The sequence below is a fragment of the Anabrus simplex genome, chromosome 7, assembly GCF_040414725.1.
Source record: "Anabrus simplex isolate iqAnaSimp1 chromosome 7, ASM4041472v1, whole genome shotgun sequence".
NCBI classification, from domain to species: domain Eukaryota; kingdom Metazoa; phylum Arthropoda; class Insecta; order Orthoptera; family Tettigoniidae; genus Anabrus; species Anabrus simplex.
In genome coordinates, this window is record NC_090271.1 from 42,526,411 (window position 1) to 42,549,002 (window position 22,592).

The 22,592-nt window shown below is 38.4% G+C and overlaps 1 protein-coding gene across 2 annotated transcripts in view; it reads left to right on the top strand.

The window, feature by feature from the left end:
- Positions 1-22,592, top strand: part of mdy (midway) — a 117,733-nt gene that overhangs the window by 79,620 nt on the left and 15,521 nt on the right. For both annotated transcript variants that reach the window (XM_067150644.2, XM_068228564.1), the window contains one exon: positions 12,660-12,810. In XM_067150644.2, coding sequence (XP_067006745.2) covers positions 12,660-12,810 — 151 coding nt within the window. The remainder of the gene's footprint in view (positions 1-12,659; positions 12,811-22,592) is intronic.

The window sequence follows — 22,592 nt, forward strand, 5'->3', positions numbered from 1 at the left end:
AATTTTCCCCTGTAATCCATCGCAATAAGACCAAATTTGTCTCGGAGAGAGCCTCCTTCATCCACTACTTTTTTCCAGGCGGAGATTGTGCCTCACTATGCAAACGACAGTTGCAAAATTTCAGATTTTTCAGTTTTCCACTCCTCCAGTAGTTGACTGCTCTTGTTTTGTGCTGTAAGTTTTTTGGTGTCCGTCGAATTGGCACTGTCTTGGCTTTGTCTCGGTTCTGGCTTGCTATATTCAATATCCTTTTAGTTTTCCTCCGACTGATCAGACCTGCATGTCACACTTGTAACGTCCTCCAAATAGACTGTCACTTTCAAGACAGTAACTTATAAGCTCTAAAAAATAAAATAAAAAAGAATAAAATACATGTTATATGTATATTTGACATAAACAATGGAGTACACAAATGTTTGTTTAAAAAAACAAATGAGTTATCGGTATCTACATATTAAGACAGTCCAGTGCTGCTGAAAACTGAAACCTAAAATTTCACATGCTGCGCAAAAGACCTTGCTTCAATCTAAGTTATTACAGCCTATGTCATGAAGTGTGACATCACCCCGTGAGCGTTAAAATCTGTTTGAAAACAGTTGACTGCTTAACACTCGCCCTTAATTGCGTCATAAAGCTACAGCTCCTGAATGTTCAGCGGGCCTTCACCGTGACTTCCGTGATTTGCTTGATGATGAAAAGTAATTTTTGACATGCTCAAAGACATTGCACTTAAGGAATCATTGCAAACGTTTTCATAAACATTTCAGAAAATGTAAACTAATACAACGTGCAAATTACAAAGAAGAGCTATGAGGAAGGCTGATAGAGTACGCAAAGTGTAGCACCGGTTCTATGACAGGTAAGCAGATGGGCCAGGTGCGGGGAGAAGGGAAACGTGTGGTGGCAAACCAGGAGGAGGGAGGAGGTGCAGAGGTGTGGCACAAGGCCGACAGTGTGCCGGCTAAGCATTGGCCAGTAGGTATTCATTGCTGTTCGCGCAGAACTTGAAATGTTGCAACTTTTAGGCTCCTTAGTTAACGCCCTAATGAATGTCAGCACCCAAAATTGATGCGGATATCTTTTTAACATGTACCTCAATGTGTTTTCCATGTTTCATCGCAATCGGTGACTTAACCATTGCCAGCGTTCCTTTGTTAGACCGTGGTATAATATATGTGATGAAATCCAAGAATTAATAAAATCTTCCTATTTTTGTTTTCTAAAAGTTGACAGCTATGAATTATTTTCTTGATTTTCTACTTCATCATGGTCTATTTTATTAAACTGTGCCCCCCTTTTATACATCACTCTCCCTCTACAAAGTTGTCAAAGATCAGTGTATGTAACAGGTCTTTGTGAAGAACTGTGTGCCATGAAAGAAGAGTGCTGAAAATCTCACTAACTACTGATTTACATGAATGTACTAAACTTTATGGGATGCTCGCTTTTTGTATAAATGTACAAAATGCATGACCAATTGAATATGCAGTTTTCAAACAAACAATATTCTAGTATGCTGGCAGAGTAAATAAATGAACACAAACTTGTAGCATTAAACTTCTAAGATTTTTTTATCTAATTACTCTACACATCAACACACAGACATTTGAGGACAACAACTTTCATGTCACAGTACAGATCAACATTTATATAGTTCGCATTCTCTCTCGATTCTCTCTGTCCACTAACATTCAGAGTCTAGCTCACACAGTTGCTTTTGCTGCTTTGTCTAAGTTCACAGCCTGCCATATATCTCACAGTTCAGGATGACATATACTGCCCTTTCACTCCAGTAGAAACTCCGTTCCCTGTCGCCTGGTAATATCCAGCATTCTCTTCCATGCCGCTTCAGCACTCAACATTCGCTACACAACGGCTGGCCCAAGAGGCTCTACACACAGTATCAGACATGCGGAGCAGGACACACTGTAGACACTTCAACTTGCTGACCAAGCTCAGCTAACTCTCACTGAACCCACAACACCAACTGACCAAACTCTCAGGTCTCACCTGACTTCTATGCCTGGGCCAGTCATTCCAGAACAGTCCGGAGGTTGGACACATCCAGAAACCTTGCGAGATAAGGCTCAAGGTTAATCGTTCGTGCATTTGCAATTTGGCTGCTGCGCCGCCATGGGCGAATACAGCGGGGGGGCCGGCTCTGCCCCTACGCTCGACCATGAGTGGTGCGGCTTGGAGGGGCAGACGGGTGCATTGGTGACGTCACTGCTTACCACACTGGCCCTGCCCAAAGTCAGAGATTGAAATGGCGGATGTAGAGGCCGCCCAAGTTGCATTATTCCATTTAATATGGACCTAATGTTACATGGAAAAGGAGGAACTTGTTGAGAGAAAAAAGTGGGAGGCACAGTATTTTGTGGTTAAGTGAGCAAATAAAGTACTACATACTTACTTATGTTATTACACAAAAAGTCCTACCAAAATTCTTTTCTTATAGAGTGTTAATATTTTATTCATATTATCAAAAAGTTTGATCGTATAGAACACAGGTGACATTCTGGTTGAATATATTTAGTTCAGCTTCATTTAACATTATCACTGTTGTATATTTCTGTAAAATATAGGAGCTCTATTTAATTTATTAATACAACTTTTCATAGGTTAGACCAACATATACTGTTTAATACAACCATTGTCTGCACTATTTAATCTTAAGTTTGTCTCTGAAAAACTAAGTTCTATTCACTAAGAGGTTTCAGGTTAGTCTGAGGTTTGTGTCTGTAATAATGGTTGAGCACTTCACCAATCATTGATTGGCTGTAGTTAGAGATCACTACATTCTTCACCCCTTCAGCAACATACTTTTTCAAGTAGTTAGTTTAGTTAAAAATTCCATTGTAAGTAAATTGAATTACTGCTGAAAAAGAACTTCACTCACTGACATTGTTATTGACATAATGAGGACGGGGCCCTACTTAGGATGATTTAATGCTCAAGATAACACACACACCAGTCCCCGAGCCATTGGAATTAACCAATTAAGGTTAAAATCCTTGACCCTACCAGAAATCGAACCCGGGACCTCTTGGACCAAAGGCCAGCATGCCATAGAGCCGGATTGTTCTTGACATGGGAATTTCATTAATATTAACCAAGATAGTTTTTCTCTCAAAATTGAGGTCTTTCCTCATGAAACAAATATCATTTGCCATAAAATCTGGGAGACGGGGACATAATTGGCTGCCTCTCCAGCTCCATTTAAGAATCTGCTTGCAGAGGGATAAGACAGCACAAACATATTGACGGCATATTTATAAAAATCAACTACAGTAAACACAAAGTAAATATAATACAAGTACAATACAGTATTCGGGTGCAATGTTCAGCATTTTCAAACCTGAAATTATCTCAGACAGTCACTTTTTGTCTGTAATAGTGCATTGTGTGGAACTTCCCAAAACACTTGCCGGGATGTAATCCAGGCTTTTTTCTGCAAGTATTGCTGAAAAACAGTCTCGCGTCATAATTTAGGCTTACTGTTCATTGCCATATTTAGGATTATGCCTAAAAATGCTTTGATTTCAGGAAGAGTAACATCTATCCACGACTTCCTAATAGACTCGCGGCCACTGTATCTTCCAACGGCTTTTCAAAATAGACAGGTGTCTGGTCAGCGTTCCCAATTTGCGATAGCAAATAAGAATTTTACTTCTTCAAATGAATAATATGATGCTGAAAGGCCATTAATTTTTCTTCATATGCCCCAGGGAGACATTATGAAATAGACGTGAGTCTCCAAATGCACAATCCCTTCCTCTGATAAAAGTTTCGGGTTCATCCGTGGCTTGCAGTAAAACCCTGTGTTTTGAGTTCTTTTGAGATCTCTAGTGCTTTCAATTGACACATTTCACTAGAAACACCATATCCTAACTCACATTTTTCTATCAAAAAATTGTAAAGTCTTTCTTCAATTTCCGAAACATTGCACTCCGCCCGCGGAACGCTCTGCTATCGCAGTTACTTTTTAGAATTTTTTCCTTCTTCCACAATCACGAATACGCGATTCATCAATATCGTACTTTCTGCCAACAGCACGATTTCCATATATTTCAGCTCCGCTTACAACTTTAAGTTTCTCATGCACAGTAAATGATCGCAGATGCTGTTTTGAATTCATCACTTACTATCGACAGAGCACTTTCATGGGACAGATATGGAACTCGTATGTGAGCGAGGTAGACTTCCGTAACCAACAGCATCGAGTTTCACAAAGTACATTAACCCATGAGATCAGCTATTCACGCACCCAGTATGCCAGCAACACTTGTGAAATAAATGACAATCGAGCATCCGCAGCAGTGGCTTTCATATTTACCGCTTATTTATCCATATTCTTTGATTTACTGTATTTCATTACCTTACATTTTGCGTTTACATGCCACTGTAATCGTATTGAGAGGAAATCTATTTTGTTTTCTAGAACACAACTAAAAAGCAATAAGACCTGAATGCCTGTTTACATGTGGTATATTGAGTGTGGTAACCATATTAAAATTTATTTCAATACTCAAAGTAAACGTTGTAAATATTTATGAGAATGAATGGCTTGAATACGACCCGCACTCAAGAATTAGAACCAATATTTTGGGGAAAAAAGTGTGGGTGGTATTCGGGATTATACGGTAAGAGTTATAGAAGAAAAGACAGACATGGAAGATTTTCACTCAGAAACTAAAGGACAGCAGACTAAATAAAACTACTGTATAGTGTTATCAGAGGTAAAGGGAAACCAATGAATACCATAAAGGAATTTGAAGATAAAAATGGAAATCTTGTTAGGACAGAAAGTGACATGAGAGAAGTTCTGAAAAACCATTTTGACCGCCTACTGATTAGATAAGTTAAAGAACAAAATACAGAACTGGAAATCCAAGCCTACGGTGAGGAACCTCCCATCACCTGGACAAAAACTGAGACAGCCTTAAAATCTATGCCTAAAGGAAAATCTTCAGGTGCAGATGAAGTGAATGCAGACATAAGGGCAGCAGGCATCCAGGGCATACAATGGCTGCAGAGTACTAAGTGCCATATGGACAGACAACAAAATACCTGCAGATTGGAGCAAGGGCATTATACGGTAATTCCCCTGTTCAACCCGTGAGGGGTCGCGTGCAGAGTGTAACGTCAGGAGTCGCATACAGTTGTTTCGACCGGAATTCAATAAAATACCAAATGCTTACTTAATATGCTATTTATTGTTACAATATTATAATACTACTTAAACACAGACAAATACTTTTTAACATTATAATAATGATAGCCTTTTGCTGATAAAATAAAAATAAAAATTAAAGTTCTGTTTACGGAAAATACTTTTAAAATTATATTTCATTTCATTTAACACACATCTAGACAATGCTCCTTCTCCCTCTACTCAACAATGAATGGTAACGGTACACTTTTCGCATTATAAATAATTCTTCACCATGAGTCGCGTATGGTTGAATAGAGCAGAGACAGGGAACTTGAGGAGTTGCATGCAAACAAAATTACCAGATAGCCAGCTTGTCACCCACTGAAGGAGTGGAGAGTGATAACAGTGGTGTGACCAGTGTGGAAGGGTCCATTGAAAGGTACTGAGTAGGAAGTATAATAAATAGTGTTCGCAGAAGGATTGATCAAAATAAACAGAAATGGTTGAAACGACCGGACGTGACTCTTCACGGGTTAAGAAAAACAGCAGACAGAAACCTACCAACTATACAGGAATAACCTTGCTGTCTCGGGCTAAAAATTCTAGAGAAGATCTTAGAAAGGATATTGAGAACCATCATTGAACCATAGTTTTTTTTTTTTTTTTTTTTTTTTTTTGCTAGTTGCTTTACGTCACACCGGCACAGATAGGTCTTATGGCGACGATGGAACAGGGGAGGGCTAGGAGTGGGAAGGAAGCAGCCGTGGCCTTAATTAAGGTACAGCCCCAGCATTTGCCTGGTGTGAAAATGGGAAACCACGGAAAACCATTTTCAGGGCTGCCCACACTGAGGTTCGAACCTACTATCTCCCGAATACTGGATACTGGCCGCACTTAAGCGCCTGCAGCTATCGAGCACGGTGAACCATGGTTAGAGGAAGAGCAATATGGATTCACAAGTAACATATCAACAATGTATCTAATTTTTAGCACCTGCATGCTGATGGAAAAGTATTGGGAGAAAGGCAAGAATCTGGTCATTGTATTCCTGGATATAGAAAAGGGCTATATAGTGTTATAAGAGATAAGATCTGGGAGTGCCTGAGGAAAAGAGATGTGTCTGGAGGACTGGTAAGGAAAATTCAGATGTTGTACTAAGACTGTACTAGCTGTTGTGACGTACAGACAATTGAACACAATGACGAAACAACTGAAGGCACAACACTGCAAATGCTCGGTTTCGATTGCCAGTACTAGCACAAAACACAAGAGATCATTCCAGTGCAAAAACATGTAAACTACTTAAGGTAGGCCTCGATAAAAACTCTGACACAGGACTGGGAAGCGATGGAATCTGGGTAGAACTAAAGGTCAAAAGAACCACAACAGAGGGTGTATCCAGGAGAATAGGGTAGAACCATTCATGTGAAACACCATGAAACACTAAATAGTTTTAACCACATAAAAACTCAATAAATAAGAGTATTTAAAAGAAGAGGAGTAACCCCCATTAAGAAATCATAAAATTAAAAAAACTTCATTTAACTAAACAAATGAATAAGAAATACATTCATTCACTGAAACCATTTAAAATCACAAATCATTTAATATCTTTAAAAAATATTTTTCACACAAACTGCAGTTCATTTTTTAAAAAGAAAACAGTTAATCAATAGTCATATGACTATACTAGTTTGAGAGCTTTCAATTTTCTTTTTTAAAAGAATGGGGTACCTGTTTCAGTAGACAAAATTTTTCTGCTAGAATATTGAAGTGCATTAAAAACACCTTTTTAAAGGTCACACAATAAATAAACAAAATAAACTTGAAGGGAAGGACACACATCTCAACCAACAAATTCAAAATACCACAAATGGCAGAAGGCGAAAAAGGAAACTGGAAATTTTACAAGTTGGCAACATGTCAAAACTTGACATATTCACACCCAAAATACTTAATTTCACCAAATCACATCACCAGTTAAACTGAAGAAATATCATAGAGATCACATTCCTTAAATCACATCGGCAATATTACTTAATGAGGTGCAGTAAACCACAGTCATGTTAAATCAGATCTTGACCACTACACCACACAAGCGTCTGATCCATAGCGCTTCTCAAAAGACAAGGAACTTCTAAAGGTGACGCAATGCATATCTAATCATATCAATACCCATTATCTTTACGCAACAATGACACAACTGTTGTAAGATGATGCAACAACAATAGCAAGAATAAAAGTTACAAGAAACAGAATAAATCCGTAATGTTAAAGCAAATAAAGCTCCAAAAGCACAATAGCACCCTCAATATTCTATAGAAAATGAATGAGTTGGCTACCAACAAAATAATAATAATAATAATAATAATAATAATAATAATAATAATAATAATAATAATAATAATAATAATAATAATAATTAATAATAATAATAAAAATTATGTAGATCACATCTGAGAATGACAGATTTAAATTTTAACAATGACAGTAATATGCTATTAGGCCTTAGCTGTGCCTAGAACAGTCTTTAAATATAATACTATAAGAACACTTACTTAGAGACTACAGGTTTGTTTTGGTTTTAAGGCCATCAAAGTACATACCGGATATCACCTTGAAATTTATAGGGGAATACTTTTGAACTACTTCAAATATAATTTCAACCGATGAGTACAAAATTTGAGGCATTTTCACTCAATACCACAGAAACAATCAACGCATCGCCTTTGCGCTGTATAGCAAATATTTGTCAGATATGTTTTAATTTGTGGGAACTCCTTGTGCTAGCAGTCACTGTAGATGAGCTACCTTGTCCAAAGTATGAAGTTTACAAAACTTACAGACGAAGTCCACAATAATCCTTTCCAGCACATTTTATAAAATAGTATTACCACACACTGTTAGTTTACAGAAAATTGATATTACACAGTACTAATCTGCCACCTTAAGAGTAAATTAAAGCAAGCAAATCACTTATGGTCTGTTCTAATAAGCAAGAGGCTCCACAGCCACTTCAGTCCCTTAACTAAGGTGGACGGTAATTATTTCCCTTAGCCATAATGGCTAGGCAGAGCGTCTCTTCAAATACAGCCATCTAGAAGATGATCAGCTGCCAACTCTCAGTTCACAGAGTAGGTCCACAAGTCAACGCACGTCTAGAGTTGACAAACATTCAGCGGAGTCGAGGAATAAAAGTTGTTGAAATTACTCCATCATCCAATCAAGATATCAGATGTACCACAACAAATTACAGCCAATTGCTGTCTAGCAGTTCATGGGGCATAGTTAAATGCCACATTTTAAACTACACACATTCAAACAGTCGTAGATGGCAGTAGTTATACTAATCCCCTTTAAATTATACTGCCACACTGTACAAATTTTGAAAGGTCAATCATCATGGTTTCAGACCAAGAGTGGAGTTCAGCAAGGAAGTGCACTGTTACCACTACTGTTCATCACTGTTACGGACAATATAATGAAAGTCAAGGAAAAGTTAGGTGAACTGAATGCAGTGGCCTTTGCTGATGATATCATGATATCATTTGGGGTGAAACAGAAGAGGAAGTACAGACCAGACTCAACATATGGAAATCCCAGTTCCAGGAATATAACCCCAACATCAGCAAGACAGACAGTGGTGTTGGCAGTCAACAGAGATGGGCATCCAGCAAGTGTAAAACTAGGAGACCACCCGCTAGTGTGTGTGTGTGTGTGTGTGTGTGTGTGTGTGTGTGTGTGTGTGTGTGTGTGTGGATAGTTTTCCTTACCTTGGAAGTGTAACCCCCAGTGATAATTGAGGAGCGGTTTTTTCGAAACTCGATAAATGAAAATATTTTCAAAATTGACTTATGCATGTTAAAGTTATCAGTTTGACCTTGCTCACCATCCTGTGCAATCATCCTTTGCATAAGTTGATATTAGCTGTGTATAGAAGCCGTTGAAATCACTACGTTTTTGCAAAAGTCGATATATGCTCTCGGAAAGTTAAAGCAAAACTCGATAAATGCAGTTAACTATTAATCACGTGGCATTCTCATGGAAAATCGGAAGTGTTATTCTGTGGAACAATGGAACGCCGGACTCCTTTATTGAAAGGATGTATTCTTGAAGGTGCATGGCACATGTTCCCGCGATTAGCCCTCATTGTCATCAACAAAATGAAACTCACTTCTTGAGAAGTTTTAAACAAGTTACTGTGTGAGGAACTATTTCACTCTACAACAGTATGACTAATGAATCTGAAGATTCCAAAAGTGGCGTGCCAGTTCAGGAATGTTTCGATGGAAGAAGAGAGTTCCTGGAAAGCCGGCTAGAACTAAAATCGAACCTAATATTAAATACATTCATGGACTCAAAAGACTTGCCCACAAGTACAGAAACTAAAAGGATGAAAGAATGCAAAGCTGCTATGAAGATATCGCAGAATTCCATCATTGTGTGACTTCTTTAAACAAAATTGATCAAGACAAGTTACAAGGTGTCTAATTTCAATATCATATTTTGTAGTTGTAATGAGAGACATAGAAGCCTCCTTGAGTCAGACGGCAGCGCGTCGGCCTCTCACCGCTGGATACCGTGATCAAATCCCGGTCACTCCATGTGAAATTTGTGCTGGACAAAGCGGAGGCGGGACAGGTTTTTCTCCGGGTACTCCGGTTTTCCCTGTCACTTTCATTCCAGCAACATTCTCCATTATCATTTCATAGCATTTATCACTCATTAATAAATCACCTTGGGAGTGGTGACCCCATTGTAATAACAGCCTATATATCTTTCATTCATTACATCCCTGACCCACTCAATGACTGGAAAACAGGTTGTAGGCTTTCATTTTCAATAAGAGACATAAGAGTGTCTCCGTATCAGTACAGGATACCTACTTTGCATACCCTGTGGAAGTTGAAGTTCTTAGAATGAAATCCAGCCATGAAGCATTGGTGAAATCCTCTGTTATGCAAAAGAAAAATATGGTGAGCAAAGAAAAGGAGGATGTTCAAGCTCTGTTGGTATTTTTTGAAATACCGGATGATGCTGTAAATTTCTACAGGATCGTGTTAAAAGGCAAGTAACAGGCTTCTGATGGCTATGTGTTTTGGTGCATTCTTAAATATTGAGTACACTTCATTTTGTAAGATTTAATTTTAATTTAACCTGTGCAATATTAATGTGTTTATTCATTACAATAGGATTGATAATATCGATTAATACCTTATTTTGTTTTATGTTACATTGCTTCATGCTAAGTACATTAGAATCTAATAATATTATGTAATCTTAAAATACCAAGTAGCTTATATTATAAAATGTATCCAAAGGAGCTCAAGAATCAATAAATATTAAAAAAATATTCACAAAATAACGTAAATAAAATTAAGTAAATAAGTCCATAAACAAAAGTATATCATTCAGTTAGAGTATTAATGTGAAGTTTCATTTTCATTTCCATATATCGACTTTTGAAAAACTTGAGTATTATCTTCTAATCTTACCTCATCCACCTTAAGTTTCAACAAGTTCTATTTAGGTACCATGCTTGTTTCTAATGAAACTAATATCAACAAAAGTTTGAAATGTTTCATGCATATGCTTCTAAGTAAAAAAAAAAAACAAAACAAAAAAACACATTTCCTGACAAATGACGTTTTGCTGCAAATGTAGAGTTTTGAAAAAATGCTCCTCAATTTGGTCAGAAAGGAAATTATGAACAGAGTGCAAAAGGGATCAGAATTCTACCAACATGTCAGAAAATTTATGAGATTATGTGATTCCAAAACTGGCCAAACAGGTATTTCATACCAATATTGACCTATGGTATTGAAATGTGCACCCTCACAAAAAGAGATTCATCAAGACTGCAAGCATCAGAGGTGAAATTTCATAGATCCACCATCCAGAAGACCAAGATGGACAAGTTAAGAAATGAGGAGGTGAGGAAAGAAGCTTAGAATAGACATTTCTATTAGACCGAATTGGCACATCCAGACTGTGGTGGTATGAGTATGTGATGAGTATGGAGCCTACAAGAACAGTCAGAATAAATTTGGAAAGGCAGGTGGATGGGGAAAGTCTTGCAGGAAGATGTAAAACCTGATAGTTGGACATGATCAAGATTGATCTAGTTGCCAGAGGATGGACCGTGGTTGATGTTCTCCATGACAAGTTGTATATGGACAGGAAGAAGTGGAAGAGGCTCATTAACAGTACCCAGGGTACTAGAACTGTACATTGATAATAATGAACATAATGGATCCATTATTGAACATAACAAATTTTAGGGCTAACTCATTCCTTTTGCCAGCATTTCACCCCAGTGTGCTAGTTGCCAACTGACTAGCCCAAATTAGCACACTGGTGCAAAATGCTGGCAACAAGAATGAGTTAATCTGAAAATTTAGAATGATCAATAATGGACCCATTATATTAGTATTACTCTTCCACTTCAGCTCATGGGTAATAAATTTCAGTATCAATATCTTTGGAAATTGTTTCATCAACGTGGATCAATTCTTTAATCCCAATTTCAATCTCAATGAGATCAGAAAAGCAAACCCTTTATTTGATCTCTTAATACCTATTTTCAATAAAAAGAAATTAAGTACTCCAAACCCCGTTTATTTTTCTCCAAATTCCCTCCAGCAATCACCTACCATCCCACATCCCTCAGCCCCACCTTAGACCACACTATACACTACCTCCCATCTACAACTCAGCTCAGTTCTATTTCTTTGCTTTTGCTCTTTCAACTTCTTAAATGATCCATATTGGAAACAAATGAACATCTCAACACTTTCCCATCGAAAACGTTCTGTTCACACTTGTTTCAGCTGAACTGAGTTCTAGAAGATTCTTAAAGTATTTCAAGTGTTTCACCTGGTCTTCTGTGAAGTGCATTTTTCAAATTAGAAGAAAACTGAGAACTGACACAAGACATGTGAATATGATGAGTGTTTTAACTTGTCTTGCACTGAATTTCAACAACACACATTTGCTTCATAAATTTTATCTAATTCATATCTTGCCTTAACTTTTATTGATTTTTACTGATGATGGTCTCTAGCAAGACCGAAACTAAAGTTTCATCAAATATATGTAACTTTTTAAGGTTACAGTAAATAGTATTGAATAGGTGGAAACCTTTAGCTTTTGTTTTACTTCACTTGAGCACCACACAGTAACTGGATGCCCATCAGGTGCACACTACACATCGACAACAGCGCCACCTGACCACTCCTATATCCGATCTCCTGCGAGTGCCTGGACTATGTTCTCACCCCTTTATTTGAAGCCCCGTAATTCTTCATACTGTGAATAGGACTGCTTTACTCTTTCATGCAAGTGTTTGTCACATGTTTGTAATCTTATTGGGAATTGATATGACTCTTGTTTGTTCCTTTCCAATCCTGTTTGTTGGGAATGAAGTATATCTTATGTGGGCCGATAACCTAGATGTTAGGCCTCTTTCAACAAGCATCGTCATGTATTTTATTTCTGTTGACAGGCATTTGTATGTTCCTCTTGTTGACATGGGCTATGGGAGGACTGCTTCAAGCATTGCGGTCTTCTTCTTCAGTGCGTTCTTCCACGAATATCTCGTCAGTATACCATTACGGACATTCAAAACATGGGCGTTCATGGCCATGATGGCACAGGTATGTATTTGATAGCCATTTCAGAACTACTTGGTTTAATAAAAAGCTATTAACGGAACCTTGTGTGTATGTGTGTTGACTGCTCAGTCCAGGGGCTGTTTTGGACCTCAACAGCTCCTCTATCAGGCATCACTGAAGAGGCATACTAGGAAAATGAGAAACAAGGTGGTTTTCAGTCTCTTTCCTTGATGGATCTATTAAACATAATATAATCATAATAATTTCCCCTTATCCAGCTCCTGTCAGGTTGGGGTACTTAAGGCACTTCTCCATCTTCCTCTTTCCTTCCACCATTCTTCTTCTACAATCTTGTCCCAGTCTAAATTTAGTCTTATGCTGCTCTTCACTGATTCAGTCCACCTTGTTCTAGGTCTTTCTCTTGTCCTCACACTTTCCTCCAGCATCTCTCTTGGAATTCTATTCTCCTCCATCTTCTTTAAATGTCCAAACCACCTTAGTTTATTCTTTTCAATTCTCTCATTTAGCTTTCCTATCCCAACTTTCTTCCTAACATATTCATTTCTCACTCTTGTCTTTCCTGTCATAATTCTTAGGAATTTCAGCTCACTGGCTTGAATTCTACTCTTGCCTGCGAGTCAGTCCAAGTCTCAGCCACGTAAGTCACTATGGGTACATAGTACATTTTGTACATTATCTCTACTTTTCCTTTGTACTTCTTTGCTTCAAACAAGTTTTCTTACAGTTTGGTAGAATGCATTGCCCTGCTGTACCCTCCTGCTAATCTCAATGTCCATCCCAGCATCTTGCATCAATTCACTTCCTAGGTATTTAAGGTGGTCCACGATTTCCAGACTCTGACTTCCAATTTTCACAGTGCCCTTTCCTTGCCTTTCCTCTCTTGACATCACCATAGTCTTGCTTTTCTCTGTACTGATTTTCATGCCATAAGCCTCAGTTTTTTTGTTCAGTACATCTAGTTGTTGCACTTCTTTGCTGTTCTTTCCCCAGATCATAGCATCATCTGCAAATAGCAGTATCTTTATCTCCATAGGCTTCTTTTGTTTCCTTTACAATTTTGTCCTTGACCATAGAGGTAACAGTACACTCCCCTGTCTTAGTCCAGTCTTATTCCTAAACCATTCTGTCTTTCCAACTGGGGTCAGTACCCTGCTAATACAGTTGTTGCACATTGCTTGCACCATTTCTAACATTTCTCTTCCAAGTCTATTTTTAACCATGATTTCCCAAACCTTCTTTCTGGGGACACTATCATATGCCTTTTCTAGATCTATGAAAGTCATGACCAGATCCTTTCCATATTCCCAGTTCTTTTCCATCAGCTGTCTCATGCTGAATATTGGGTCCACTATAGATCTTTCACTTCTGAAGCTATATTATTCCTCTTTGTGATGATATAACTTCTATGGAAGTTAGTTATACGTAATGTATCTAATGAGAACTCTTTGGATGTTTAATGCTCTTTGACTTATTGTTAACCTCGTTCACGTATTACGTAACATAGTCTCATACCTATATGCTGAGATTTGTTTAATAAAACCTACGCAAAGGTGAACAGTCATTCCGAATTCATTTCTTTTATCAATTTATTAAACAAATCTAATGCAACACCACCTGAAACCAACTATACTCGACTTGGATCCAGATTCGTCAACAGCCACAACTCGCTGGAATCATTGGTCCCAAACATTTCAAAACTTCCTAAGAGAATTTCCGGATGCTACAGAAGAGCAAAAGCTCCATCTGCTAATAAACTATATATCTCCTGCAGTCTACGAACACGTAAGTCGTTGCCGTTCTTATAATGATGCAATATCTATTCTTAAGAACTTATATGTCAAGCCGGTAAACAAAATATTTGCTAGACATCAACTATTTACTCGGCGGCAACAACCTAATGAATCAATCGACCGCTATCTAGAATCGCTAAGAATTCTCAGCAGAGATTGCCAGTTTAAAGCTGTGACTGCTGAAACTAATTGTGACGATTGCATACGAGATGCGTTTATCAGAGGATTAGTCAGTCCTGTTATTCGCCAACGCTTATTAGAGAACACGACTCTTACCCTTTCGGATGCTTACACTCAGGCACGGTCTTTAGAACAGGCCCAATTGCATTCTCACTTATACGACAATGCTTCACCCGCAATTAACAGTATTGGAAATACAGATGACATGTGTTGAAAGGTAAATAATCACTCTCTAGTTGAGGAAAATGACATTACTCCTGATTCCACAGCGGCAACATCGCTCCCTAAATGCAACTTTTGTGGTTTACATAGGCATCACAGGAGCAAATGCCCTGCCAAAGATTCCGTTTGCAATTCCTGTGGAAAACGTGGACACTGGGCTGCAGTTTGCAGGTCTACCTTGGTTAAAACTAGCAAATTAAAACAATCTGCCCCATTGTCAGTCATCACTTCGTGCTCCATATCTTCTCAAATATCTAAGGTTAAGACAGGCGTGATAATTAACGGACATTCTATTTCGGGCATGCTCGACTCTGGTAGTGATCTGAGCTTTATAGACAATCGCATTGCTCGAGAACTGAATTTAAAAATTCATCCTACCTCTGTAGAAGTGGGTCTTGCTTCTACCACACATAAAGCTAAAATCATTGGTCAATGTACTGTAGATATTAAAATGTGTGGACACCATTATTCAAAAATAGTATTGTCAGTCCTGCCTAACCTCTGTTGTGATCTGATAATTGGTCATGACTTAATGAAGATGCACTCCTCTGTCCAGTTCGATTTTGGAGGTTCTAAAGCCCCTCTCCATATTTGTGGACTAGCGGCAGCCAAAGTTAAGCCTGCTGTACTATTTTCTAACTTATCGCCTGATTGTAAACCTATAGTTGTTAAATCTCGTTGCTATTCTGATAGTGATTCGCAGTTCATTGCAGCTGAAATTGAAAAACTACTGAAGGAAGGTGTAATTGAGAGTAGTATTTCTCCTTGGAGAGCTCAGGTTCATGTCGTATCGACATCTAATCACAAACGTCGCATGGTAGTCGATTATTCTCGGACTATTAATAAGTTCACCCTTTTGGATGCATACCTCTTGCCACAAATCAACGATATAATTACACAGGTGGCAAGATACGAAGTTTTCAGTACCGTTGATTTACGCAGTGCTTACCATCAGGTACCCATCCCTGAGCACGATCGCCCCTTTACCGCTTTCGAGGCTTGTGGAAAATTGTTCCAGTTCACCAGAATACCATTCGGTGTGACAAATGGAGTATCAGCATTCCAGCGAGTAATTGATGAGATCATTCAAACTGAAGGTCTTACAGATACCTACGCTTACCTAGATGATGTCACAATATGTGGAGCAAACCAAGATGAACACGATGTGAACCTCGATAAATTCCTTAAAGCGGCCTTCAAGTATAATCTAACAATCAACTCTGAGAAAAGCTACTTCTCACAAAAATGCATCAGACTCTTGGGATATACAATCAGTAACAAGACTATTAGGCCTGATCCTGATCGATTGAAGCCGCTCAGAGATTATCCAATTCCATGTGACCACCAGTCTCTTAGGAGAGCGCTTGGCATGTTCTCACATTATTTGCCCTTCGTGTCCAATTTTTCAGCAAAAATTCAACCTCTGTGTCAAGCCTCACTACCTCTATCTGCCACTGCTGTTAAAGCTTTTGAAGATATCAAGTCTGCTATAGAAAATGCCGCTCTTGGTAGCATAGACAACAATGCCCCGTTCACAGTCGAGACTGATGCATCAGATTCTACTATTGCTGCTACCCTCTCCCAAAATAAACGCCTTGTTGCATTTTTCTCTCGAACGCTCTCAAGTTCTGAGCGCCACCATTCAGCAATCGAAAAGGAAGCCTATGCTATTGTGGAAGCCATTCGTAAATGGAGACACTTCCTCATGGGCCGTCATTTCCACCTTATCACTGACCAGCGCTCTGTAACTTTCATGTTTGATTCAAAACATCCCGGGAAAATAAAGAATGAGAAGATAATGTGCTGGCGTTTGGAACTATCCCCTTATTCGTATGACATTGTATATCGACCAGGCAACCATAACCAAGCTGCTGATGCACTCTCGAGAGTCGGTTCCATCAATCATAATACAGATTATGAAAAACTACTGTCTCTTCATCAATCTCTTTGTCACCCAGGCATCACAAGAATGGGTCATTGGATACGAATTAAAAATCTTCCCTTCTCAATAGAAGATATCCGGAGTGTCACATCTGCATGCAGGACGTGCGCGGAAGTAAAACCTCAGTTTTTCAGACATCAAGGCTCTCTTATCAAGGCCACAGCCCCTTTTGAACGTTTAAATCTGGACTTCAAAGGACCATTGCCTACTAAGACTCGAAATCGCTACATTCTCACCGTAATTGACAAATTTTCTCGTTTCCCCTTTGCTTTCGCTTGTCGTGACACGAGTTCCTCGACAGTCATCTCCTGCCTAACTCAACTTTTCAGCATATTTGGAGCCCCATCCTACATACATACGGATCAAGGCTCATCATTTATGTCTCAGGATCTCAAGAACTTTCTCGCTTCGTTTGGAGTGGCCACCAGCCGCACTACACCCTACAATCCACAGGGTAACGGCCAGGTTGAACGCTTTAATGGGACAATCTGGAGAACAATTCAACTTGCCCTTAAAGATAAAAGTTTGTCAATCACAGAGTGGGAATCCGTACTTCAAGAAGTGCTTCACGCCATTCGGTCTCTACTCTGCACAGCCACAAATGCTACTCCTCATGAGCGCATGTTTGGCCACCCACGACGCAGTAGCAATGGCTACTCCACTCCTACATGGCTACTGAAACCTGGAACTGTGCTACTCCGTTGCTTCAATCGCCAATCTAAATTTGAACCACTGGTTGAAGAAGTTACCCTCCTAAATGGTAATCATGATTATGCCCTAATCCGGTATCCTGACGGCCGAGAGTCTACAGTATCTACTAGGCACCTGGCACCGAGAGAAGACACTCCCACAGCGAATGATGGACCAGCGCCACTCCCTAGTGAATCCACCGCGGGTCATGAGATTTCCAATGAAGGGAGCCCTGCAACTCAGATCAATATCCCTGTAACTCCTGATAGTCCACTTCGAACCCCGATTCGTACTCAAGACGAAACGCCACTACGTCGCAGCAGTCGCATCCTCCAGCTTATCTGAAGGACTTTGTTCAATTCTGAGGAGGGGGTGAATGTGATGATATAACTTCTATGGAAGTTAGTTATTTGTAATGTATCTAATGAGAACTCTTTGGATGTTTAATGCTCTTCGACTTATTGTTAACCTCGTTCACGTATTACTTAACATAGTCTCATACCTATATGCTGAGATTTGTTTCATAAAACCTACGCAAAGGTGAACAGTCATTCCTAATTCATTTCTTTTTTCTTTTATCACTCTTGTAACTCTTCTTCAATCTTTCTTCTTATTCTTTCTAATAATACATTTTCTGAAAAGTACCCTTTAATCCTAAAATTGTTGCAGGTTTATCTGTCAAACACTGCAGTAATTTTCCTAAATATATGCCATGAAAATAAAACCTTACCTGTAATCACACATTAATCCTAATAAATCCATATTATACACCAATGGAAAGCTGAAAGACTGATCTACATGAAGATGACAGAAATAACAAAAAGAAAATTGTTAAGATTGCTATCATATAATGCAATTAAACATCCTTTTAAACAAAAAATATTGTTCAGATATTATGCTCTAGAAAAAATAATTTCTGATAGATAATTTATTCCTGAAACATGGTACGGTATTCTGAAACACAAAGTATGTTCTTACATATTCCTGCACCGTTCTCCACTTCTCATTTCAAATGCTAAGTAAAACACAATCTTTTAACAAAACTGATTTTGAGTTCTTTTCAAATAATGAACACTGCATTATGGGGAGGCAAGTTCATAGTCTCAGTCTAATGAATGAATGAATGACCTGGATAATCACTTCCTTGCAGTTCTATGTCAGTCCAGTTCACACTTACCCCTTTATGGGTTTTTTCAAATATTGATGTACTGCCAATAATATCACCTGCACAGACTTGATCATTAGGGTTATCAGAATTTTCCACTACTTCTGAGGCACCTTGTACTTCACTGTCACTTTCACTACTTTAAGGAATAATTTCCTTGTATGAATTAACACAATCACTGTTACTATCAGTATTGTCCCTAAGAAAATCAAGTGCTCTATTTCAGAATCTTCAAAAAAGCAGACTGCCATCTTGATTATAAGAACATGTGAAATTGCTTTCGCTTCTGTAGCTAAATAAACTTCTCCAACCCATTGTTTTTCAAAGACTTTCAAAAGTTAAGGTAAAAGTATCAGTATTCAGCTGGTATTTATATTATGCCATCTGGTGTCCAATTATAAACCTATGGTGGAAGAAAGACACCATCTCTCAGAAAAATGATTGCACCTGACAAAACAATGCAATCTTCCAGAAAGATGGTTTGCAGTTCTAGGATTAAATTATTTTTCACTTTTCTGATTGAAATATCAAATTTACTATATGAATAGATTTAGAACTACTTCATTTCTATTTTTAAAAGAATATGTCTGCATTCAACATTTTGAAATACATGCTTCAAAACTAAATATTTTTGGAATTATTGTTTGGAGCAATCCCAAGAGAATTTTACAGTATTTCAGTTACAGGCTAATGGCTGCTGGTTGGCTGTTTTGTCACTACTTTGAAGGTATATTTTTTCAGTGTGTAGTAGGCCTAAGCTTCTTCCAACTGCATTTTACATTTCTGAAAATTGAAGTTTCTGAAACTTTTACAGCTAATAAAGCTAATTTAACATTGAGATACAGCTGGCACAGTCCCTGTAAGTATATCTGTAAATTACTGGACATGGCTTTGGAGGGTAGCTAGAACACAGTGAGTAGCATTTAACAGTCTGTTTCTAGTCAGTTATGGTTCTGTATTTCAATAAGGAAGATGGAGTTACTGGAAAGACAGGCATACTTGACAATTGTTTGCGACTGTTGCGGACTAGAAAACTTGTCTGAGCTGATGTAGGCCTGCTTTAATAGTGATAATTTATTCCTGGAACTGTTTGCAAAATGGTATACCTGTAAAATGGGGTAACACCGATATAGTGTGGCAACAGCAATAGCTAACTTGTTCCAATAAATGAAAAAAAAAAACTTATCATTCAGCATTATTATGAAATGGACAAGACAAATCAGTTTATTGCTTAATTGTTTGGCTCTTTCAAACTATTAATTGAATATCTTGGAGCAATTGCACAGTAAAAGTAAACAGCAATTGGCAGAAACAAGTCATTCTCAGGCAACTTCTATTGCGCAGTAAAGTTGGCCATCTATGGAAGGTAAACAGTTATTTGTGAGATATATTATAAAAATATTAGCAACAAGGCATTTTCAGATGTATGTGTGTTACCTGCATTAGCATTTTAGTAACAGGCATGATAGTTAAATAGTGGAAATATCATAGGGCAACGCTGATCATGGGTAGAACCTACCAGAAGTTACCACCACCGATGGGAAGGTGTAAATAAAAATCTGAGTGCATGACTAATGTTATAGCTTCAGTGAGAAGCGGTAAACTTTCTATACGTAAAGCATTGTTAGCTTATGGTGTGCCATACACAATGCTGAATGATAAACTGAGAAATAAATAGAAGCTGAAAGCTGTGCCTCAACAATTTTGAATTCAAATGAAGGAAAAGATCTTATTGCAGGGTTGTAGAAATGTATACAATGGGGAACCAAACAGTGGACCTGCCAAGGAAAACAATTAAACCTTTCAGCTGGTAAAGGGATTGTTGTTGCTAATGTGGGACAAGGTAATGAGGCAAGGGATGAGGAGGAGGAGGATAATGATGAAACAAACCTTTCAAATGATGAAGCTTCTTACACTGGATCATTTAAATATTCTTTTGTAATGCTTTTAGAGGTTTGTAAAATTGTGCTTGAAATAGTTAAACCTCATATTGTATTAGTAAAATTTTGATTTTTGATAAGGGTGATTTTATAGAATCTTATCTTTTAAGAATGAAACTCGATATTCTAAATTTGTTTCTTTTTCAGGTATAATACTGTTACCATATATTTTCTTGCAGGTAGTTCATACTGTATCATTACTTAAAGAATTAGCTGCCCAACTTGGGATCCCACTTTTGTGGGTTTGATCCCAGCTGAGGTAGTCAGTTTTTGAAGGAAGGTCAAAAATCTTGACACTCGCTCTCCTTGGCATGTGAAAGATGTTGTGTTGCCCGACAAAATTTAAATTAACTTGGCCATAGTATCTGTTCCATTAAAATTTCAGCTTTCACTGCTAGGTAGCAGCACAGTTATGAAGTCTAAATTGGTAAGCAGGCCACCTAGATGGCACCACTTTAGGTCTGCACCATGGTAGCTGAGGACATACGATTATTTTATTATTGTTCTTCTTTCTTAATGTTTCCCAATCAATGAGCACATTTTTACTTTTTTGTTGGCCTGATCGTTTTTGCCCTCTTACCCTCCCAAAATCTTTGTGAATGCACTGTGTTGAATCTTGTGTGCAGTGGACCACTTCCTACTAGTTTTCTCGTTAGATTTCTCCATGAATTTGAGCTTGGCTACTATTGTGCTAAAAGCTCAACGATCTTCTATGATTGTCACCCGTGATGTTCATTTCTTGGGGGTCAACCTTAGTTTCTTCTAGCCAGTTTATTTGGAGCTTCTTTGAGTTGATAACTTTAAATAATCTTTTGGTGAGTCTCTCACTATCCATTCTATTAGATATGGCCATAGAATTTCAGGCTTCTCTTGAGTACGGCATCAGTGAACCTATAATACAAATTTAATGGTCCGTTATTGGACATTATACATTTTCCAGCTAACTCATTCTTGGTTGCCTGCGTTTCACCGCTATGTGCTAAGTTGGGCCCATCAGTTGGTGCTTAGCACACCCACCAAGACGCATGGCTAGTGCATACCGTGGAGGCCACTGCATAGACTACTTGAAGCCACCAGCAGTGCCAATGCACGATGATAGACTTTGTCTCAAGGGATATGGTTTCTGAGGCATATAAAGCTTCTGGCAAAACAGCAGTCTTGAAATGTCTTTATTTTCCATTATGTGATATGACTCTCTTGTTGTAGCAATTCCAATTTTATTATTTCATGTCAGTTTGGCCAACTAGGAGCCATGTCATTTCAACTATCTCCTTCCCCAGGCTTTAAAATTTGTCCACTACTCCTGCATTCATTGCCGGTGTTATTTGTTTGTTTCTTTCCTCCTTTGGTCCATGCCTTTCCTGTTTTCAGTTTTGGCTTTTCTTGGAAACTCTACATTACATACATACATTACATTATCATTATAGACTGTTATGCCTTTCAGCGTTCAGTCTGCAAGCCTCTGAGAATTTACTAAACGTCGCCACAATCCTCGATTTGCAACTAGTGTTGTGGCCTCATTTAGTTCTATACCTCTTATCTTTAAATCGTTAGAAACCGAATCTAACCATCGTCGTCTTGGTCTCCCTCTACTTCTCTTACCCTCCATAACAGAGTTCATTATTCTCCTAGGTAACCTATCCTCCTCCATTCGCCTCACATGACCCCACCACCGAAGCCGGTTTATGCATACAGCTTCATCCATCGAGTTCATTCCTAAATTAGCCTTTATCTCCTCATTTCGAGTACCCTCCTGCCATTGTTCCCACCTGTTCGTTACTTCCAACTTATGAATAAGATATCCTGAGTCCACCCAGCTTTCGCTCCCGTAAAGCAAAGTTGGTCTGAAAACAGACCGATGTAAAGATAGTTTC